Source organism: Zonotrichia albicollis, chromosome 5, assembly GCF_047830755.1.
Source record: "Zonotrichia albicollis isolate bZonAlb1 chromosome 5, bZonAlb1.hap1, whole genome shotgun sequence".
Classification (NCBI taxonomy): domain Eukaryota; kingdom Metazoa; phylum Chordata; class Aves; order Passeriformes; family Passerellidae; genus Zonotrichia; species Zonotrichia albicollis.
This window is the reverse complement of record NC_133823.1, coordinates 27116369-27133454: the sequence shown is the minus strand read 5'-3', so window position 1 is coordinate 27133454 and position 17086 is coordinate 27116369. Positions and strand designations below refer to the sequence as shown.

At 39.9% G+C, this 17086-nt stretch overlaps 1 protein-coding gene across 3 annotated transcripts in view; it reads right to left on the bottom strand.

Moving 5' to 3' along the window:
• TMEM131L (transmembrane 131 like) overlaps positions 1–17086 on the bottom strand; it is a 78270-nt gene that overhangs the window by 29346 nt on the left and 31838 nt on the right. For all 3 annotated transcript variants that reach the window (XM_026792931.2, XM_005486352.4, XM_005486350.3), the window contains exons 4-12: positions 14730–14801; positions 13698–13821; positions 12557–12673; positions 11565–11675; positions 5736–5813; positions 3640–3793; positions 1783–1841; positions 1319–1427; positions 262–367 (exon numbers count right to left, since the gene is read on the bottom strand). In XM_026792931.2, coding sequence (XP_026648732.2) covers positions 262–367; positions 1319–1427; positions 1783–1841; positions 3640–3793; positions 5736–5813; positions 11565–11675; positions 12557–12673; positions 13698–13821; positions 14730–14801 — 930 coding nt within the window. The remainder of the gene's footprint in view (positions 1–261; positions 368–1318; positions 1428–1782; positions 1842–3639; positions 3794–5735; positions 5814–11564; positions 11676–12556; positions 12674–13697; positions 13822–14729; positions 14802–17086) is intronic.

Here is a 17086-nt window from a genome sequence, read left to right as displayed (position 1 = left end):
CAACGTTTACATGATATAAGCTCTTAAAGCACATCTTTTTACGGGCTCCTAAAATTCTTCTTGGGATAAAATACAGAATTATTGCTTTAAATTTGTGACATTTGGCAAATGACACAGCAACAATAGGAAGAAGCCTCTTCACTGACCTTGGAATCAGAGTGATAAAGAAAGTTAACGTCATCTCTTAAAAGTAAGGCACAGTATTTCCATTATAGTATCAGTGCATGTTAACAAACAAACAAAAATCCACTGCCGACCTACCCTTCCATCACAGGACAGAAAAGACAGGCTTTGAGTGTTGTAGTGCCTTTCAAAAGATAGTTCTTGCTGTTGTCAGAATAAAGACTTTCACCGTCACAGGATGCAGCTGGGAAAGAGCAGACACATGGAATTCATCAGTCACAAGCATATCCAAAATTATTTTCATGGGAAGATTTGCAAGAACACTAAAAAGGGCAACCTTTGCTTTGCACAGGTGAGTAAAGTATCTAATTGTTTGAGTCCTAAGACGCAATTTTTTTCAGAGATTTCAAACCTTGCCATAAGAAGTATTCATGAATGATAAACACCTTCAAAAATAAACACAATAAAGCTGTGAAGAGCAATTTTAACCACCTGTCATTGGCATAGCATTCTTACTAATCAGAGCACACTGCCTTCTTTCAACAAATGAAAAATTCCTCTGAAAAAGAGAATCACTTAACATAACAGTCCCTTCTTTCTTCTTATTCATCTATGTTTTTCCTAGGAAAAACATGTCTCAATGTCATTATGAAAGCAGCCTGTTTCATTAATGTTTCAAGTCTGTACACTGCAGTCTAGTGGCCAGAACAGGAAGCAGGCTGGAGTCAGGAATGCTTAAATGCCAATCTCTGCTCTTCCACAAACACGTCTGGTTTCAGGCAAGCCTCTTCAATGGTCCTGCCAAGCAATGTCATAGAAAATGACCACCCAAGCACAATAGCCTCTTAGAAAACATATTTTAAACAGAAAAAACCCCGCATAAACCATAAAAGGATGTTGGAAAGGCATATTCAATAATTATGCTTATTGTAAAGTCAGCTAACGTTTCAGAAACTGGTTTTAGCCCTGTTTTCAAGTATGTATAGCTTAGAGCCTTCAACCAGCATAAGAAGAACCACATATACACAAAAAGGGTGGAATGGAAACTATTAGCAAAAAGAATTCATTCTCTTTCTCAATAAAGTCTAGACAAGATGATTTTGAGATCTTTCAGGGTCTCTACTGAAAAATTACCCTTTTTTCAGCAATCAAATCATATTTAATCATATTATCTCCAAATATGGGTAACTTGTACCTTTACAAGAAATAGAAGCAACTTTTGTGAAGTTAGTAGATGATGAGGATAGCAGTACTGGATCAAACTCCACAAGGGATATGTACTTTTGTGACAACTGCCGTATTTCCTGCAGGAAGACAAGACAAGTTATTTTTATAGCAGTACTACCCTTATTAGTGCTGCAGCTCCTGTATTAGTCTATCTTCTTGTCAAATTTGCATGCCACCATCTGCCATTTTCTCTTATCTTCTAAATCAACACATGAATTTTTATCCAAGTTAACAGTTCTTACATATTAAAAAAAAATAATCCATCACTGAACTACAACATGTCATCTCAAGGACCTACTAGACATTTGGGCACACTTTAAAACTTAGAAGTGTGACATTTGCCACCAGCAAAATCAATCTGCTATTAGAGAAAGCTAATTCCCTAATCACATTCACCACCCTAAATTATGACTTCCTGAAGCCCACATTTACCTGTATATGCACCAGGCTGTTTCCAGAATGCATGATATGCACATCTACTGATGAATGACCTGTCCAAAGGAATAAACACCATGGTAAGATCACCAAGGACAGAAACACTTGTTTTGTCAGACACTCACAGGAGAAGCAATCCCAATTTAAAATTTAAAATCTTTGTGTGACAGATACCCTTGTAAAAAGGACGAACTGTTCACATCTTGAGCTGGCAAACATTCAAGAGAGAAATAAAAATGCTTTAAAATGCAAGCATCTCCAGGAAATAATGCAAAGTTGGATTCAGCACTTTGGGCTCAAATCAGGAATGGTCTATCACCCAGTAGGTAGCAAACTATTGCCTAAAGCAACAGGAGACAGGGGTAACACAGCTTTCACCTGCTGGTAAGGTGGTACAGCTTAGTTAGGGAACCACCTTTGGTCACTGGCAAAGCTATGGTCCCATCCACAGGACAGTAGGAAGATGTAGAGTACCAAAAGAAAGGCAGCAGGACAGAGTAAGAGGTGACCATCATACTACAGTCTTTCGCAAGGGAGGTAACTAAGTTTTTGCCCTTGCTTATACTTGCATTAAATCAGTGTATGCAGGCTGACATGAAAGGACGTTCTCCTACCTGACCCACCATGATTTCTAATAATGTGTGTGCTTTGCTCAGCTGCTTGAAAGCAAGACTGCAGATGTCAGCTTCCAAAAGAAGGTTCAAGGTATTGATTACGAGCTCCACACATCCCACAGCTTCTCCTCTGCAGCCTTCCCAGCTGGTTAGTTCCCCTGTGCAGACTCTGCCTACCTGCTGTCCCACCAACAGCTAATCCAAAAGGCTTATAGGACCAACCTCTAGCACAGACAGGACTTATAATTGCACTATATTTAACAGAAAACAGCCCTAAAAGATACTTCTAGTACTTTAACCATCAAAAGTGTTAACAGTGAGCACCCTTGACAGAACAGATGGGAACAATTTTCTACCAGCATCAGAATAAATGTACATCCACAACCCAACATAACAAAGCGCTGGCATCTCACTGGCAGGGAAACTAGGTTTACAGTGGGTATTTCAGTTTCAGCTCTTGAAATACCACATCACAGAACAGGCATGTGGGAAACAGAACATTTCATAGATATTGTTTTGTGTATATTGTATCTATTGTTTTGTGACTAGATTTTGAAATGCATTTCTCAAAAGACAAAAAGATCATGTTCCACTTCAACAAGTACGTTAAAAAATATTATTTTAATCTGGATTCTAAAGCAGTTTCTTATTCTCCAATCAGAAAGGAAAACTGGCAGAAATGTCTAAAAAAAGCTATTCTACTAGACTGCAAGGCTCTGTAAATAATTTAAAATCCCCTGGATTTAGAGGATTTGCAGCATAAAGAAACTGCAAGGAGTTGATTGTTTTGCCTGTGGAATTCTAGCTTACAAGACAAATGATGTGCACATCTGTATTACCTCATTACCCTACTTTCCATAATGGCCACTATCCCCAGTACCATATAAACCACTCTGCCTTCACAATCCCATTGTAGTCAATTTAATTAATGGGAAACCAGAAATGCAGTTATAGAATTAAAAGGACCATGTCATCTTTCCACACTATTTAAGCATGAGGGACTGAAGAATGAAAGAGATCTAGTTTACAACTTTACAACTGTTACCTTTATGAAGAAAACTGTTTATGATAACTCTGCCTGACACAGATTCTCTGCTAGCTGTGTTTAACTGAACTTACTTGGTTTCCCTTACTTGTGAAATTAAGTTGTCACTGAATTTGATTCAATTTAGGATGTCAAATCACAAATTATGTATAAAACCAAGCTGAATTACACTTAACAGGTAGAGTTAGGACTTACCTGAGGTCTTTGTTCTTTCCATTGCTACATAAACTATCAAAAGATTCTCCAGTAAGTATTGTCTGTGCTCCACAAAATCTTGCTGGGCATTTTCCACTCTTACTGTTAAGCTCATTTCTAGCAGCATTGGGTCATCAGACATAAAACAGCAACTCTGGAGTGAGACAAAGGGATATGGTGTGTGTGTGATGGGGGAAGAATAGAAAAAATTCATTACACTAAGGAACTTTGAGAAATTAATCAAAGCTATTATCTAAGAGACAAGGTTTCCAGCACCAAAGTGCTGGCCAAACAAAAGTAATTAGGACCTTTGCTAAAATCTCAGCAGAAACCAAACACAGTGCAGGTACAGAGAGCACAGCAAAAACAAAGACAAAAACAACTAAAAAAGACACTGAACCTTTTGAGAGAATTGAGAGAATGCAAATTTATAAACTGCCTTAGTCAGTCTCACCTCAGGGACTGTAAAACAGTTTCCTTTGTTAAATCCTCTGCCTTCAATAAAATGTGCCATAAACAGACTGATGCATGTGTCTTAATGGTAGGAAGACAGTTCATGTTCACTGGTCTGTTTATAGTTAATTTTTCCAAATCCTGTGCTTTTGTCTCCATTTCTCACTGAAGTAATTTTAAAAAAACAAACATACATGTACAATTCTTAATAGAAAACACTGTTGTCTGGCTAGAATACTTCAGAAAAATACAAATATGATTTTATTTCTGTCTGTAAGTAGTGGCTGCTGTTAACACAGCTAAGTCATAGCAACTACAAAGACACAGACACCATTTTGCAAAAAAAATTAAAGCCAACAAAGCAAAATAGAACTAGACAACCAACAGTGAACAACATTAACTAGTCCTGCATCAAACCACAAAGGTCACTAAATTCAAACGACAAAGGTCACTAAAGGAGGACTAATTTGCTCAGGATGGAGGATTAGGAGGAGAAAACTGGTATGGGAAGTGCTCTCAGAAGTGCAGCAGAACACTTCCAGCTCTTGAGATTTCAAGTGGCACAAGCAAGTACAGCAGGGGTGGGGAAGTGCCTGAGGATGAGATCACAGCTCACACAGAAGCAGAGACCCCCAGCACTTGAAACGGCTGCCAGGAGCAGAAGGGCTGCCATGGAGACTGGGGCACAGGCGTGGTGCGCCCTTGGGAAGCTGAGAGCAGAGGGCAGGAAGCTGCACTCCACACAGCCTCCCTAGGGAAGCTCAGAGCAGAGGGCAGGAAGCTGCACAGCCTCCACACAGCCTCCAATGCTCAGGTGCACCTCAAGCCCCTCAATGCACTGCGCACCGCAGGAACCAAACGGGGAAGCGAAGCAGCTCAGGAATGCCACCATGTGCAACACGTGCTCCGCACAGGAATACAGCTATGGAGCCTGGGCCTCACTGCTCAAACTCTTACAAATTTCCTCATTGCTCCTGGGGCACGAGGTGCCACTGGCCACAGTGCGGGCCAGCTCCTCACCCACAGCATGGGCACTGAGCAGCACCTGCCCATCCTGTAAGGACACCCAGAGACGGGAGGAGAAGCCTGGAGGCACCGCCCAGGACACGAGATAACCTCCTCTGCTGACGGCTCAGTGCTTTTGGAGAGGCTAACACACTCTGCTAACACACCAGCCCCTCCTCAGCTCTGCCCAGCTGCCCTCATGCTCCCCTGAGAAACAGCCCAGGCTTCAGTCTCTCAGCTCACTGATCACTTCTCACTGGGAACCAGACACTCGTGAAAAGTTTCTGGAGAAAAGAAATTACAGAAATCTAATAATTTTTGTGTCCCACGTCAGCAGTGCAACACCTACACATCAGAATGCTTAGCCTGTTGGAGTGGTTTTGGTTTGTTTTTATGTGAGGTTTATGGGGTGGTGGGTATCATTTTTCATCTCCTTCTCTTCTAAAGATTTTTGTGTGATATGTGTGACACTTAATTTGTATCAGAGAATACAATTTTATAAAAGCACAATTCCCCTTTAAACTGAGACACTGAAAACTGCATTTTTGCTAAAACTTCTACAGCTGTGGAAAGTGTCCCTCTAAGCTGGGCTTAAAATAAGAAGACTTACATAGATATAAAACAATAATAAAACATACCTTAACTTGCTGATATGTGTCATTAGGTAAACTGCATTCAAGCTGAACCCGTAATAGACTAGCATTCATAGTTTCTGTCTGTAAGAAAGAAAAGTGAAGAAAACATCAAACACATTGTTTCAAATATTATACAAATCCAACTCACATACCATAATTTAGAAAGATAATAGGACTGCTTTCTCATATATGTAACACAGCAATGTAAGGAATTTTTTTAATGAATACAATTACTCTGTACAATAGTTCAGTAATCAGTCTCTGAATCTCAAGACTCCATCAATATCTACCTATGTATCAAACTATTATTACACATAATTATTAAATATTTATACAGCATCTGCATGAGAGCTCTTACAAATTTTCTTATGCCAAAAAACCTGTATTCAACAGGGCCTTTGTGTGCAATATAAAAGCTTGTTTCCTTGTTTTCTGTGTATTTTCTTTGCTGACTGGATACTGAAATACAGTATCCAGGCCAAGGACATAATGCTTCTTGGACGGGGTCTGATACAAAGGCTTCATGCCAAAATGGACAGACAGAAAATACTTGTTTTGCCATTTTATTCACTAGAATAGGAAAAGAAAAGAAAATAAAAGATGACATTGACTGTGGCAGTTTGTAAAGCACTCATAAATCTAATGGGAGGCAGCACTAACAAAGCCAAGTATAGTTCATGTAAGCTATCTGGAAATCTGCACTGCCAAATTAGTGGCACAAGCTGCACAGCCAGTATATCTAGATTCTGAATTAAATTTTTAAAAAAACAAAACAACAAAAAAAGCCAGAATCAGAATGGCAGACCTGTCACTCTGTCAGTGCCTTTCTTACAGCCAAATGTCATGCTAATTTTGAGGCTAATGTGGAACCCCCACCCTCTGTTCCTCTTGTGATACTGATATATCTGAGTAGGGTATCTGCAGGTTCAGGTTTTTGAAGGTGTTGATGAAACTGACTTTAAACAATTTCAGTAATTTGATGGTGAAAAGCAAAACTGAAGAAACTTTTGAAGCTATCCAGCATCCTATTTCATACGTTTTTAGTACAGGAAAAATAGTACAGGCACATGAGTAGAGAGATTCAGCACATGTGTGGCATTTCATGGGGTCCAGTTTTATAAAAGCACTGCCAAAAGGAAGCCACTATTTGCTCTCCCAATTCAACAGGATTTCATACCAAAATGACTGACACTGAAGCTTCACACAAGAGGGCGACGTAGCCCCTGTAAAAGTGGTTAGTGGCAACTCAAACACAGTCCCCAGCACAGCTTTCTGGGGGCTCAAACCCCTGCAAAGTCTTTTCTCCTTTTACAGATGTTTTTGTCTGTATCAAATTGTGAGAGCAAGAAAAAAAAAAACAAAAAAACAAAAAAAAAAAAACAAAACAAAACAAAACAAAACAAAACAAACACATGGATGCTAGTGGAGTTTTAACAAGGCAATAAAATTAAAACTTTGGAGGTCATTTTCTGATCAGATAAAACCTGATGCTTAAAGTTTCCTTTTCAGTGCTTCTTTGAAAAACACTATTGTCATTTAAAGTAACTTAAGACCCCACATCCATATTAAAAAATCAGCTAGATTGTATTTTTCCAGTCTTTGTTTTTCTTGACCTGGCATAGATCTAAGATGAGAACTGCTGTCCTTAAAATTGAAGCTTCAAATGTACAGAGGGGGAAATAATGCTACTGGGGTATATTTGCTATTGATCTGTTTTCTAAGGGAAAATTTTATTTCTTTGTGAGGCTATCTTCAGAACAGGAAATGGACTTGCATTTCTCTAAGGCAAACAATAATGCATAACTGATATGCCCAATATCTTACAGCACCAGCAGGATGGCTCTGAGTTAACCCTAAAGAGAAGATAATGCATCTGAGAAGGAAACACTGTCAGAGGCAGAGTTTCCAAATAGACAAATCCAGGACCATCTCCCAGCAGTGCAATCACTCAATTTATACTGTAAACACCACTGCTAATGAATCAGAGCAGAGAGCTGAGTTATGCAGCCAGTGCTTGTACCAGGGGCAAATTAAAAAGGAGAGGCACAGCAGGGAAATCTCAGAGAGAGCTCTGCAAAGAACTGCCACTTAATTACCTGGTGCCTCTATTTTGTATTAGGAACTTGGGCATACGTACTTGAATGTACACGCACACTCAGCACCCACAAATCCTATATGAACAAAGACAACTGATAGAAACCACACAAATGGTCTCGAAGATTTTTGGATATATTCTTGCATCATTACCAGGACTGTAGAGTTCAAATCACTTCCTGGAGTTTGTCTACAGTATCACTGAAAAAGAACAACACTCACTGAACAAACCTCCTCTTCTTCCTGTAGGCTGATCCCTCAAAGTTCCTGTCCTGGACAATCCCTGGCCCTAAAGTGGTATTTCTATTCTGAATGGTGTTAATAAGCTGTCCCCGTAATAATGATTCAGCAGAGTTTCATGCTTTTTGCAGGCACACCAAGAAAACTCTACTGTCTTCCTTCCTTCCCTCTCCACACCCAAGCACCACACTTGGACATGTTTGCTTCTATGATCCTCTGCCCACCAGAGCAAAACACAGCTTAAGAAGTGCTACATTTCTGCCAGTACTTGCAGTATTTCCCAAGCTGTCAGTTCATAAACTTTGAACTCCTCAGCAAAGCGGTATCTGTGTGTCTCCTACGATAAGACCTTCCACCCTGCATGCCACTCTTCCTTTGACATTTCCACCATCCTGAACACAGCCAGGCAGTGATGTAGCTACCCTCTTAGTGCTGTCCAAACACTAAACAATGCCAAAAACCAGGCAACTATAGCAAAGACGACACCCAGAAGCTGCATAAACAAAGATGACCTATATGGGCTGCACCATCTGTTACGGCTTAGTGGTAACTAGCCACTGCTGAGTGGCCACATGGATGTACAACGGATTCACACTGTGGGACACTGCTCTTCTTCCTCCCAACAAGTGAGCCACAAACCCAGAAATCCTGGGATCCAGGAGCAGAGGCAGAGCATGCCAATCCCAACCTTTCAAAAGCTCAAACGTTGAAAAGGGTAACAGAAAGATGGAGATATCCAACAGTAAGAAAGGCAAGTTTGCTTTTTCCTTTTCTTATTAAGCACAAAAGTTTCTGCTAAAAAATACATGGGAACGAAGAAGAAAAAAGAAAGGCCTTTGTGCTTTGCCCATTAAAAGATAAAGACAACACACAAAATCCATGGGAGTTCATTTTCAACAAAAAATTCAAACACAAATCTGTCGCACATTGTATTTCCAATGGAAACATTACCATAAACTTCCATCTGTAATCCCCAAGTATATGTTATATTTCCAACACAAATAGCCTACAGTGGCAGAATTTTTACCCATACCCCCTATTTACAATTCTGGCGTTGACCTTCAAAATAGTTTCAAATTGAAGAAGCTCCAAAAGGGGTGGTCAATTTGGTGAAGAAATGGACAGCCCATTACCAAAGATACTACAGAGCATGGACACTTCAGCTTGACAAAGTGAAAGTTCTGATGCTACCTACAAACACTTCTAAGTGTCAGAAGCAGGATAAGTTAGATAAATTAAATGTGCATCTCTATAATAAAATGGCCACAAAGCAAGTTAAATTGGAAGTAGGTTTCCAACCATCAAAGTAAGTATTTGGGGTAACAACCTCCAGCAATTCTGGTAAGTCACTTTACCTAGCCCATAATGGGACTAAATGATGCCAAAGATTTTTTGGCTTTGATGACCAAGGATGTCAATTAACAATTTAAACACAACCACCTTTAAAATAGAAGGCAAAAAATAGACACACAGCATGGAGCATTCTGTCTGAGGTTTCCAAGCAGTATAAGTGGACTTCAGAGGTAAGGACACCTTCCATGTTTCAGACTAAAAGCTGTCACACAAGGTTAGAACTCAATCATCCCAAGGTGAAAAGGGATGTGCAAATGAGGCTCATGCTATCCTGAATTTATTAAAAAAGATATTTTATGTCAGTTAAAAATAAACAGGGGAAAAGAAATGTGCATATGACTAAGTGAGTATGACTGGTTTGTTTTAAATGCTTTTTCACTACAAGACTCCATTCTATGTGTAATAGTTATGTATCCTTCAGCTTGCCCTTTCAGTGTAGTCACTCACTCAAACCTCATCAACCTCTCTTCCTTCTACATCTTCTGAGCTTAAAATATAAACTGGACAAAACATAATGATACCATTTTTAAAAATGAGATCTGGATCAGAATGTAAGGGAGATGAATTGAAAAAGGCACTTCTGGAGAGGACAACTAGCTGTAGAGAAACATTCTTCTGAGAGGAACTCAAACTCAAACCATAAACTCCTGTCCAATATTTAGATCTATAATCTTCAACAGCTGAGGAGCCCATCCCACTGCTGCTCAAATTGATAACATGCAGTGAAGAGCGTTACCTTAATTACAACACAGCACAGAAAAACTACACCCAGAGCTTGGAGAATTAAGTCAATGCTCTCTCCCACCTCATGTCCTACAAGATTAGTGCCAGGTGGTATCATGCTGCACTGCTAAACATGACCTCAAACTTATACTTCATACAAATAAAACATAGGATAATGTTTGTCATTCTACAGTGAGGAAAATGTACCCCAAAGCTCCTCCTCTCAGGAATTCAGAATGAACTGTAAAAAAGCACGTATGCAACTTTCAGATTCTACCTGACAACAACCCATTGAGCTAGATATGAAGATGCAGACATTAACAGCATCAAAAAAAAAAACCCTTCTCAGTTCTACCTCTAGCAACCCAAATTACAAAACCAAATTACAAAAGCAAAGATTTTTGCTTCCTTTCCAAGAGTCTGTCTTTATTTGTCCACAAGCAAGTGCAACTGCGCAACTACAGGGAAGAGACTGGTATGGAGGAAAAGAAAGGGAGAGAAGGAAACTGTGCACTAACATTGGATAGAAGTAAGATTGATCTAAGATATACATAGCAGATTGAAAAATACAATCTATGCTGGTATTTTTTCTCAGAACAGAAGGCATCACAAAGCAATTAACGCAGGTTACATTTAGATAAAGTATTACATTTTGTTACATGCTAAGGTATTCTAAGTATGTTTTTGGAAAAACAATGTCTGTGTATAATACAACAGGAAATCTGAAAGATCAGATTAGTTATTCACTTGAGAGGTTCTGTATGGACTGGCAGACTATGAAAATATCTGCAACTGCAACCAAATGACAGAAATCATTAAACTTCTTTCAACTCCAGTATTTATATCTCATAAATTCAGCTGGCTGTGTTCTCCAGAGCTCCTTTGCTCCCAGTAAGCAAAGCTGGTATCTTCAGCACTGACAGGGGCAGGAGGGGATGCTGCAGCCTGGCTCCCAGCTCCCAGTCTCATCCATGCAGCACACCATGCTTTTTAACTGTGGCTAATTGTTGGTGCAACCCTGCTGGAAACTCACATGGGGAACTGGCCAGAAGTGAAAAACAGAACAAACCAATACAGCTTCCCATCCTTCTCAATTTTATGGTATAAAGTTAATTTTTTTTGTTAAGGGCAGACCAATTCTCCAGTTCAGTCAGAGCAGAGCCTCACAAATAGTTTTGCCAGCACAGTTTAGAGGGTACCCCACCACAGGGGCACAAAGAAAAACAAGTGTGAATAGTTTAAATGCCAAAGACTGTCTCATAAAGCAGCTGATCACAGTAACCCTGCATCTTGCAATCTCTCTCCTGCAGTCACTGGTACTCGGATTTTTTGCTAATGTTCCTTGCATCCTCACAACCTGAGGTCAAAAATCTTTTGTGGTTAAACAGACCTAGGTTTCTCCCCTCACAATGCATACTATACCAGTGTGTGTGATGCCTGGATGTTCTGAATCTGTGGAAGCAGGAAGTAGGCATTTGCTAGCTGCACTTTAGGTTCTTCTGGAGAAGACATCAGACTTCCCGTTCCAAAAACCTGGTATTAAAAGAAACAGGTCATTACAACAATATCTAGAATTTCAGTTTTAACAGCAGCTTCCAAAACTACATTGCTAATAACAACAATCTTCCCCAAAACAGATCAGTTTTTCACATTAAATTCTTTCAAAGGACAATAAACATAAAGTTCCAATGTAAAAAGTTATCATAGACATAAATGGCACTTAAGAAATCATCACTCATTCAGGCACTATTACAAAGACAAACAAAGTACTCACCAGCAGAGCATCAGGTTATCTCAAAAATGAAGCATCTACATTCTCCTACTATTCTCCAGGCAATTACAATACACCTATCACCATTTAGGAAAGAGGTAATTTCTAAGAAAACTTTGTTACTAGTCCCACTGAATACTGAATTCAATGGCTCTGCCTTAAAAATTGAGTAAAATATTTTCTCATTATTTTGGTTTTTAAAGACTGCAGTTTTCAGAACATTGTAAGAGTTGTAATTTGGATGGCTCTACTGCATTTATATTTTGCCCCGCCAAGATTAGTTTATTGACAAGGAGATGCACAATAACTGAGGGGTGTGGAGCCAAGAGAGATCAAGGAGGCAGGAGATCATCAGAGGCTAACTAAAATTACTTTGGGCTTTTCACTTCTATGCATATATTTGTTGTTTTTTAAGAGGAAAAATGCACGTATTTTTAATTAAGAGGATAACAAAATGCATTTTATGCTCACTGAAGATCTCTGACTCCAGATAGAAAATACCAAAACAAAGGGAATATGCCTTTTTTTCTTTTTAATTGAGGTATTTATAATACAGTGGTGCCTTGTCCCCATTTGGGTGATTCTTCTGAACATACTCTCAAACAAATGCATTAGAAACATCAGCTTTTTCAAGATCAGTTACCTGATATGAAAGAACTCCATGAGATGAGGTATTTATAAATAATGAGCTTTCAATGCTGCCTTCTTCAGTGGGCAGGAAGAGTACTCTGAAAGACATCTTTCCCATGGCTGGAATCACCTGCAGAGAGCACAAAGAAGCTTGCTTGCTTGCTTGGTGCCAGTGATCACACACTCCCCACTCAGTCACAGGGCCCAGAGGACACTTCCACATGTACATCCCCATCTGTCAATCCCACTAAGCAGAACCTCAGCACTCAGAAGTTTCATCTGTGCACAACTCTCAACTCTTACTACACAGCAGTTTGCCAAGTTATGGCTGGAGTTTCTCAGCTAGAATGGCGCCTCACCAGCCAAGGCTTCTTTTTGGATATTAACCCTGCAGCATGGACAGCCTGTGAGTGCACACAGACACCTCCCCACACAGAGAGAGATGGCTATTGCAAAGTGAATCAGTGCCCCTGTGATACACAGGCAAATCAGCCAAGCTGAACTCGGGCAACACTCTCAGTAACTGTGGAATAACAAAGACATTTATGTCTGCACAGTAATACCCATTCAGCTATAGTAAAAGCAAAAATCAGATGAAAACATAATAAAACCCCTTTGCACATCAGCAGAGGATAAAAACTGGGCTTCATCCAACTGAGATCACAGCAATTCATTCTTAACATGCATTATATTGTTAAAAAAATCAGAGTTGAAATAATGGTCTTAGATCATAAAGGCAATTATGCCCATTACTGCAATGCAAAATACATAAAACATTTCACTGCAGGTTTTTCTGACGAATATGCAAGACCGTTCAAAAGACTGAAAATTCAGGGCTGTAGAACACCCACATGCCTGTGGATTACTGCATAATGCTGCTTAAAGCAGAATGTGATTTAAACAGTCTCTCTAACACTGAAAAATTCTTCTCCTCCTCTGTTACTTTCAAACACATTTCCTACTGTAGGTTTTGGATGGCTTCTCCCAAACAAGTCTAAGTAGAAGTGAACAAAAAAACCACTAGCAAAACAGAAAAAGAGTTGGAGGTCCTACAAAAAAGCACAAAAACACAGAATGAAGAGCTCATGCCAGAGGAAGCAGGAAGGCTTGGCACTTGGCCATTACATACTTTGCAAAAGTACATCAACACTCACCCGGCTATGAGCGGGAGACACATGAAACTGTCTAGTAGCTGTAAACACTGAATTGACTACAACATCTCTATCTCTACTAGGGTTGTAGGCATGCAGCATTTTAGCTCTGGGTAACCCCAGTAACCTAAAGCAGGAGAAAAAAAAAGATAAATTAATTATTCACTTTATAAGCATATGAAAGAAACAACACAAATTACCCTAAAACATGTTCATCTGCAACAGTTACCTACTTGTAATTTATCTTTGGAAACACACTAAACAAATTTTGCCTTTAGTATACAAAGGCAAATATGTAACACTGGGATGTGAGGTACACTTGGCCAAAACTCACTGGAGTAACTAGGAGTTTAAAAAAAAAAAACCTTACAAAGCACAAAGTTTTGGATAAAAAGATTTAAATAACTGAAGTCTTGTTTTGTCAGCTAAAGCAATGATTGTCTTGAGGCTTTTGCTTTAGCTAGTACATCCTAAACCCCAACATCTTAGACATTCCTCCAGTGCATCCTCTGAAATATTCCTTTAACTCACAAGCAGACTGTGTTTCTTTTTGGTTACTGAGAGATCAAAGTCTCATTATCACTTAAGAACAATTTTTAAAGTTTTCTTAAAAGAGAACTAAGAAAAACCTCATTTATTCTAGCAGTATGTTTTGCTTGGGACTCTGGATTTTGTCATCAGAATTAAGAGGGAAACAACAAGCCCTTCCTTCACTGGAAAGGCAATCTTTCAAAAATCAACAACCAGCATGAAGCAATTATTTGACATCCATGCAGAATCACCTGAAATGTACACCCAGAATGTATTATATTCCCAATTATCTTTTCCTCCTTCTCAGAACTATGTTGATTTTAACTTACAAAACACAGCAAGGCAAGAAATGCACTTCCAGCTCTGTGGCAATTACTTACTACTTCTCTGTTTTTCAGATAGTGGCATGATCCCAGCTAATGCTTTTCACCCAAATGGAGCCCAGTGTAGCTGTTCCTCCACATCTCATTATTAACCAAAATAACAATCATGTAAGATACTCACTGCATTCCAAAATGCAGAACTGATGGGTGAAAATGTAAGGCCTTCCCATTAGGAGGCATTTTTGCTGAGAAGCTGAAAAAAAGGGAAAAGAAACCACAATGAAAATTTAGTGGACATTATGCTACAATCTGCAGGGAAGGAAGATACATTGCAGGCTCTTAACTCCTTCTGTTCTGAAGCTTCCTTCCTTGCACAGGTCTCCACAGTCATGCTGGCACACCTGTTTATGGGGCTGTGCAGTGGACTGCAGAGGGAAAACAACTGGGAAGAGTTCTGAGAAATGAAAATTACGTCAGCATGGAGCAGATTACTTGCCTATGCAAGCACTGCCACAGGCACACCTGAGAGATGTAGAGGTAGAGAAGTAAATGGCAGCTTGGGCAAAAGCAGAGATAGAAGAAGTGCTTATATAGGTGTGACTGTAATGTAAAAGCCAGCTTGCTTCTCCTATGCAGAACAGAATAAAAAATACTGTGAAGCACATATACCATCATCTTTCCTTTGCCCTACAAAAAGGGACAGTAAAGTTCCTATCAGTTCTAGGTCATTTTAAGCTTATTTCAACATTACTCAATGCCCTGTAACATAGAAATTCCATTATATCTTCACCATTTTCTCAGTTAAAATTTGTCTTGCACAAGTCCCAAAAACCACAGTGATAAAAAACAAGCCTAGCATTTGTTTATTTTATCTGCATACCCAGTGTCACCCTGTTAAAAGCTTCCCCAGAAGTAGTCTGCATGTTGAATAGCCAGAACCAGTTTTATCTTTACTGGATGATGCTAATAAGCATCCTAGCAAGGATGAGTCAAAGAAGGGAGAGATGGACTGTGGTCTCATTAGGTATCCAGCTGCTTTGCATAATTTGTGGTAGTACAGTCAATTGGTTCCCAATTTTAAAATGTAGTTCTGTGACATTACACCTTTAATATCTCTTACTGTGTACAAAATCCTGCTGTGATATTCCAAAGCAACAGACATCATAATTTATTACCAGTCAGGAAAAATAATACTTATTATTATGAAAACCCACAACTTTTATAAAAACATAGAATCAGAGGATGGAGAGAATTCTCTCACTACTGTAGCAGGCAGAATGCAATATATCCAAGTAGCATTCCTGAGGAGCTGCTAGTGACAGCCTCCTTCCAACCACCTTGTCTCTGCAGCACCCCACTCTCGCTCCATTCCCAGAAACACTGCAACAGCCAGCACCTTCTTCCCTTCCAAAATTCAGCCTCAGGTACATACCCAGAAGTTAAGTCTGAGTACTGTTGTAACACATACAAATTAAAATTACTACTGTAGTAAAAGCCACAGATATTTGAGGAAGACATGTTTCTTAAAGGCCCTCAAATCCTTTTATTGTATGTATACACATGAACAGCAGAATAAAAGTTAAGCCACTGGTTAGTGCACTACAGTATGACCTTGAATGTCACCACAACATCTTACAGATACTGCTGAAATACCTCTTCCCACCAGAAAAATCTTTCCTGACAACAGCAAGAAGTTGAGTGCTTCTCTCTGCCAATTCATGTAATTGGCAATAGCTCTCCAAGACTTGTCCTCCTTGTGAGGAATTCTAGCAGCATCAGCTCTTTTCTTCTCAATTCTTGCTCTTTGCAATAGGTACCAAATGCACCAGCTGGGCACAAATGCAGCAGTGGATGTAGGAGACTGCACTTAATTTGGTCTAGGTGAACATGGCCATGCTGTAGCACTGGCTCTTAAAAATGCACTGTATTGCTGTTCAGCCAACCCTCTACTAGTCAAAAAAATGGGAAAAGCCCTACAAGAGTAGCAGCAGGAGGATCCCAGGGGTGCCATTTATTCCTTCTGGAGATGGCAGCCTGGACCTTGCATGGCTGAAGCCAAGACTCAGTTAATGACCTATGCAGGTTCCGAGCGGGCTCCTAAGCACCGAGATAACTTTGGTGCATCCCTGCACATCGCTTAACCAGGAATGGTCCTGTGATTACAAGACATCCAGCTTCTGCTTTGTACCCCACAAAAGCTGCCAAGTCACTTCAATCTCCAGCCTGGCCCAGAAAGCAGCACAGCCACATTCCTGTGGCACAGTGCCCATCACCCTGCCCACCGTCCAGCTCCAGGGCAGCTGCACCACTGATCGGTGGCCCCGAAGCAGCACCAAAACATAACCTGAGAGATGAGTTTCTTCAACAACAGAACTGGTGCAAAGAGAACTACCACAGCTCTGGGTTGGGTTTTTTTCCCCTCAAGGGAAAAGATGACAGGTTGGAATAATGGGAACAGGCAGGAGAACATTGTGCTCATGACAATCGAACAACTAGGATGTGCTTTGAAGTGCACCACAGTACAGAGAAAGAGACAGG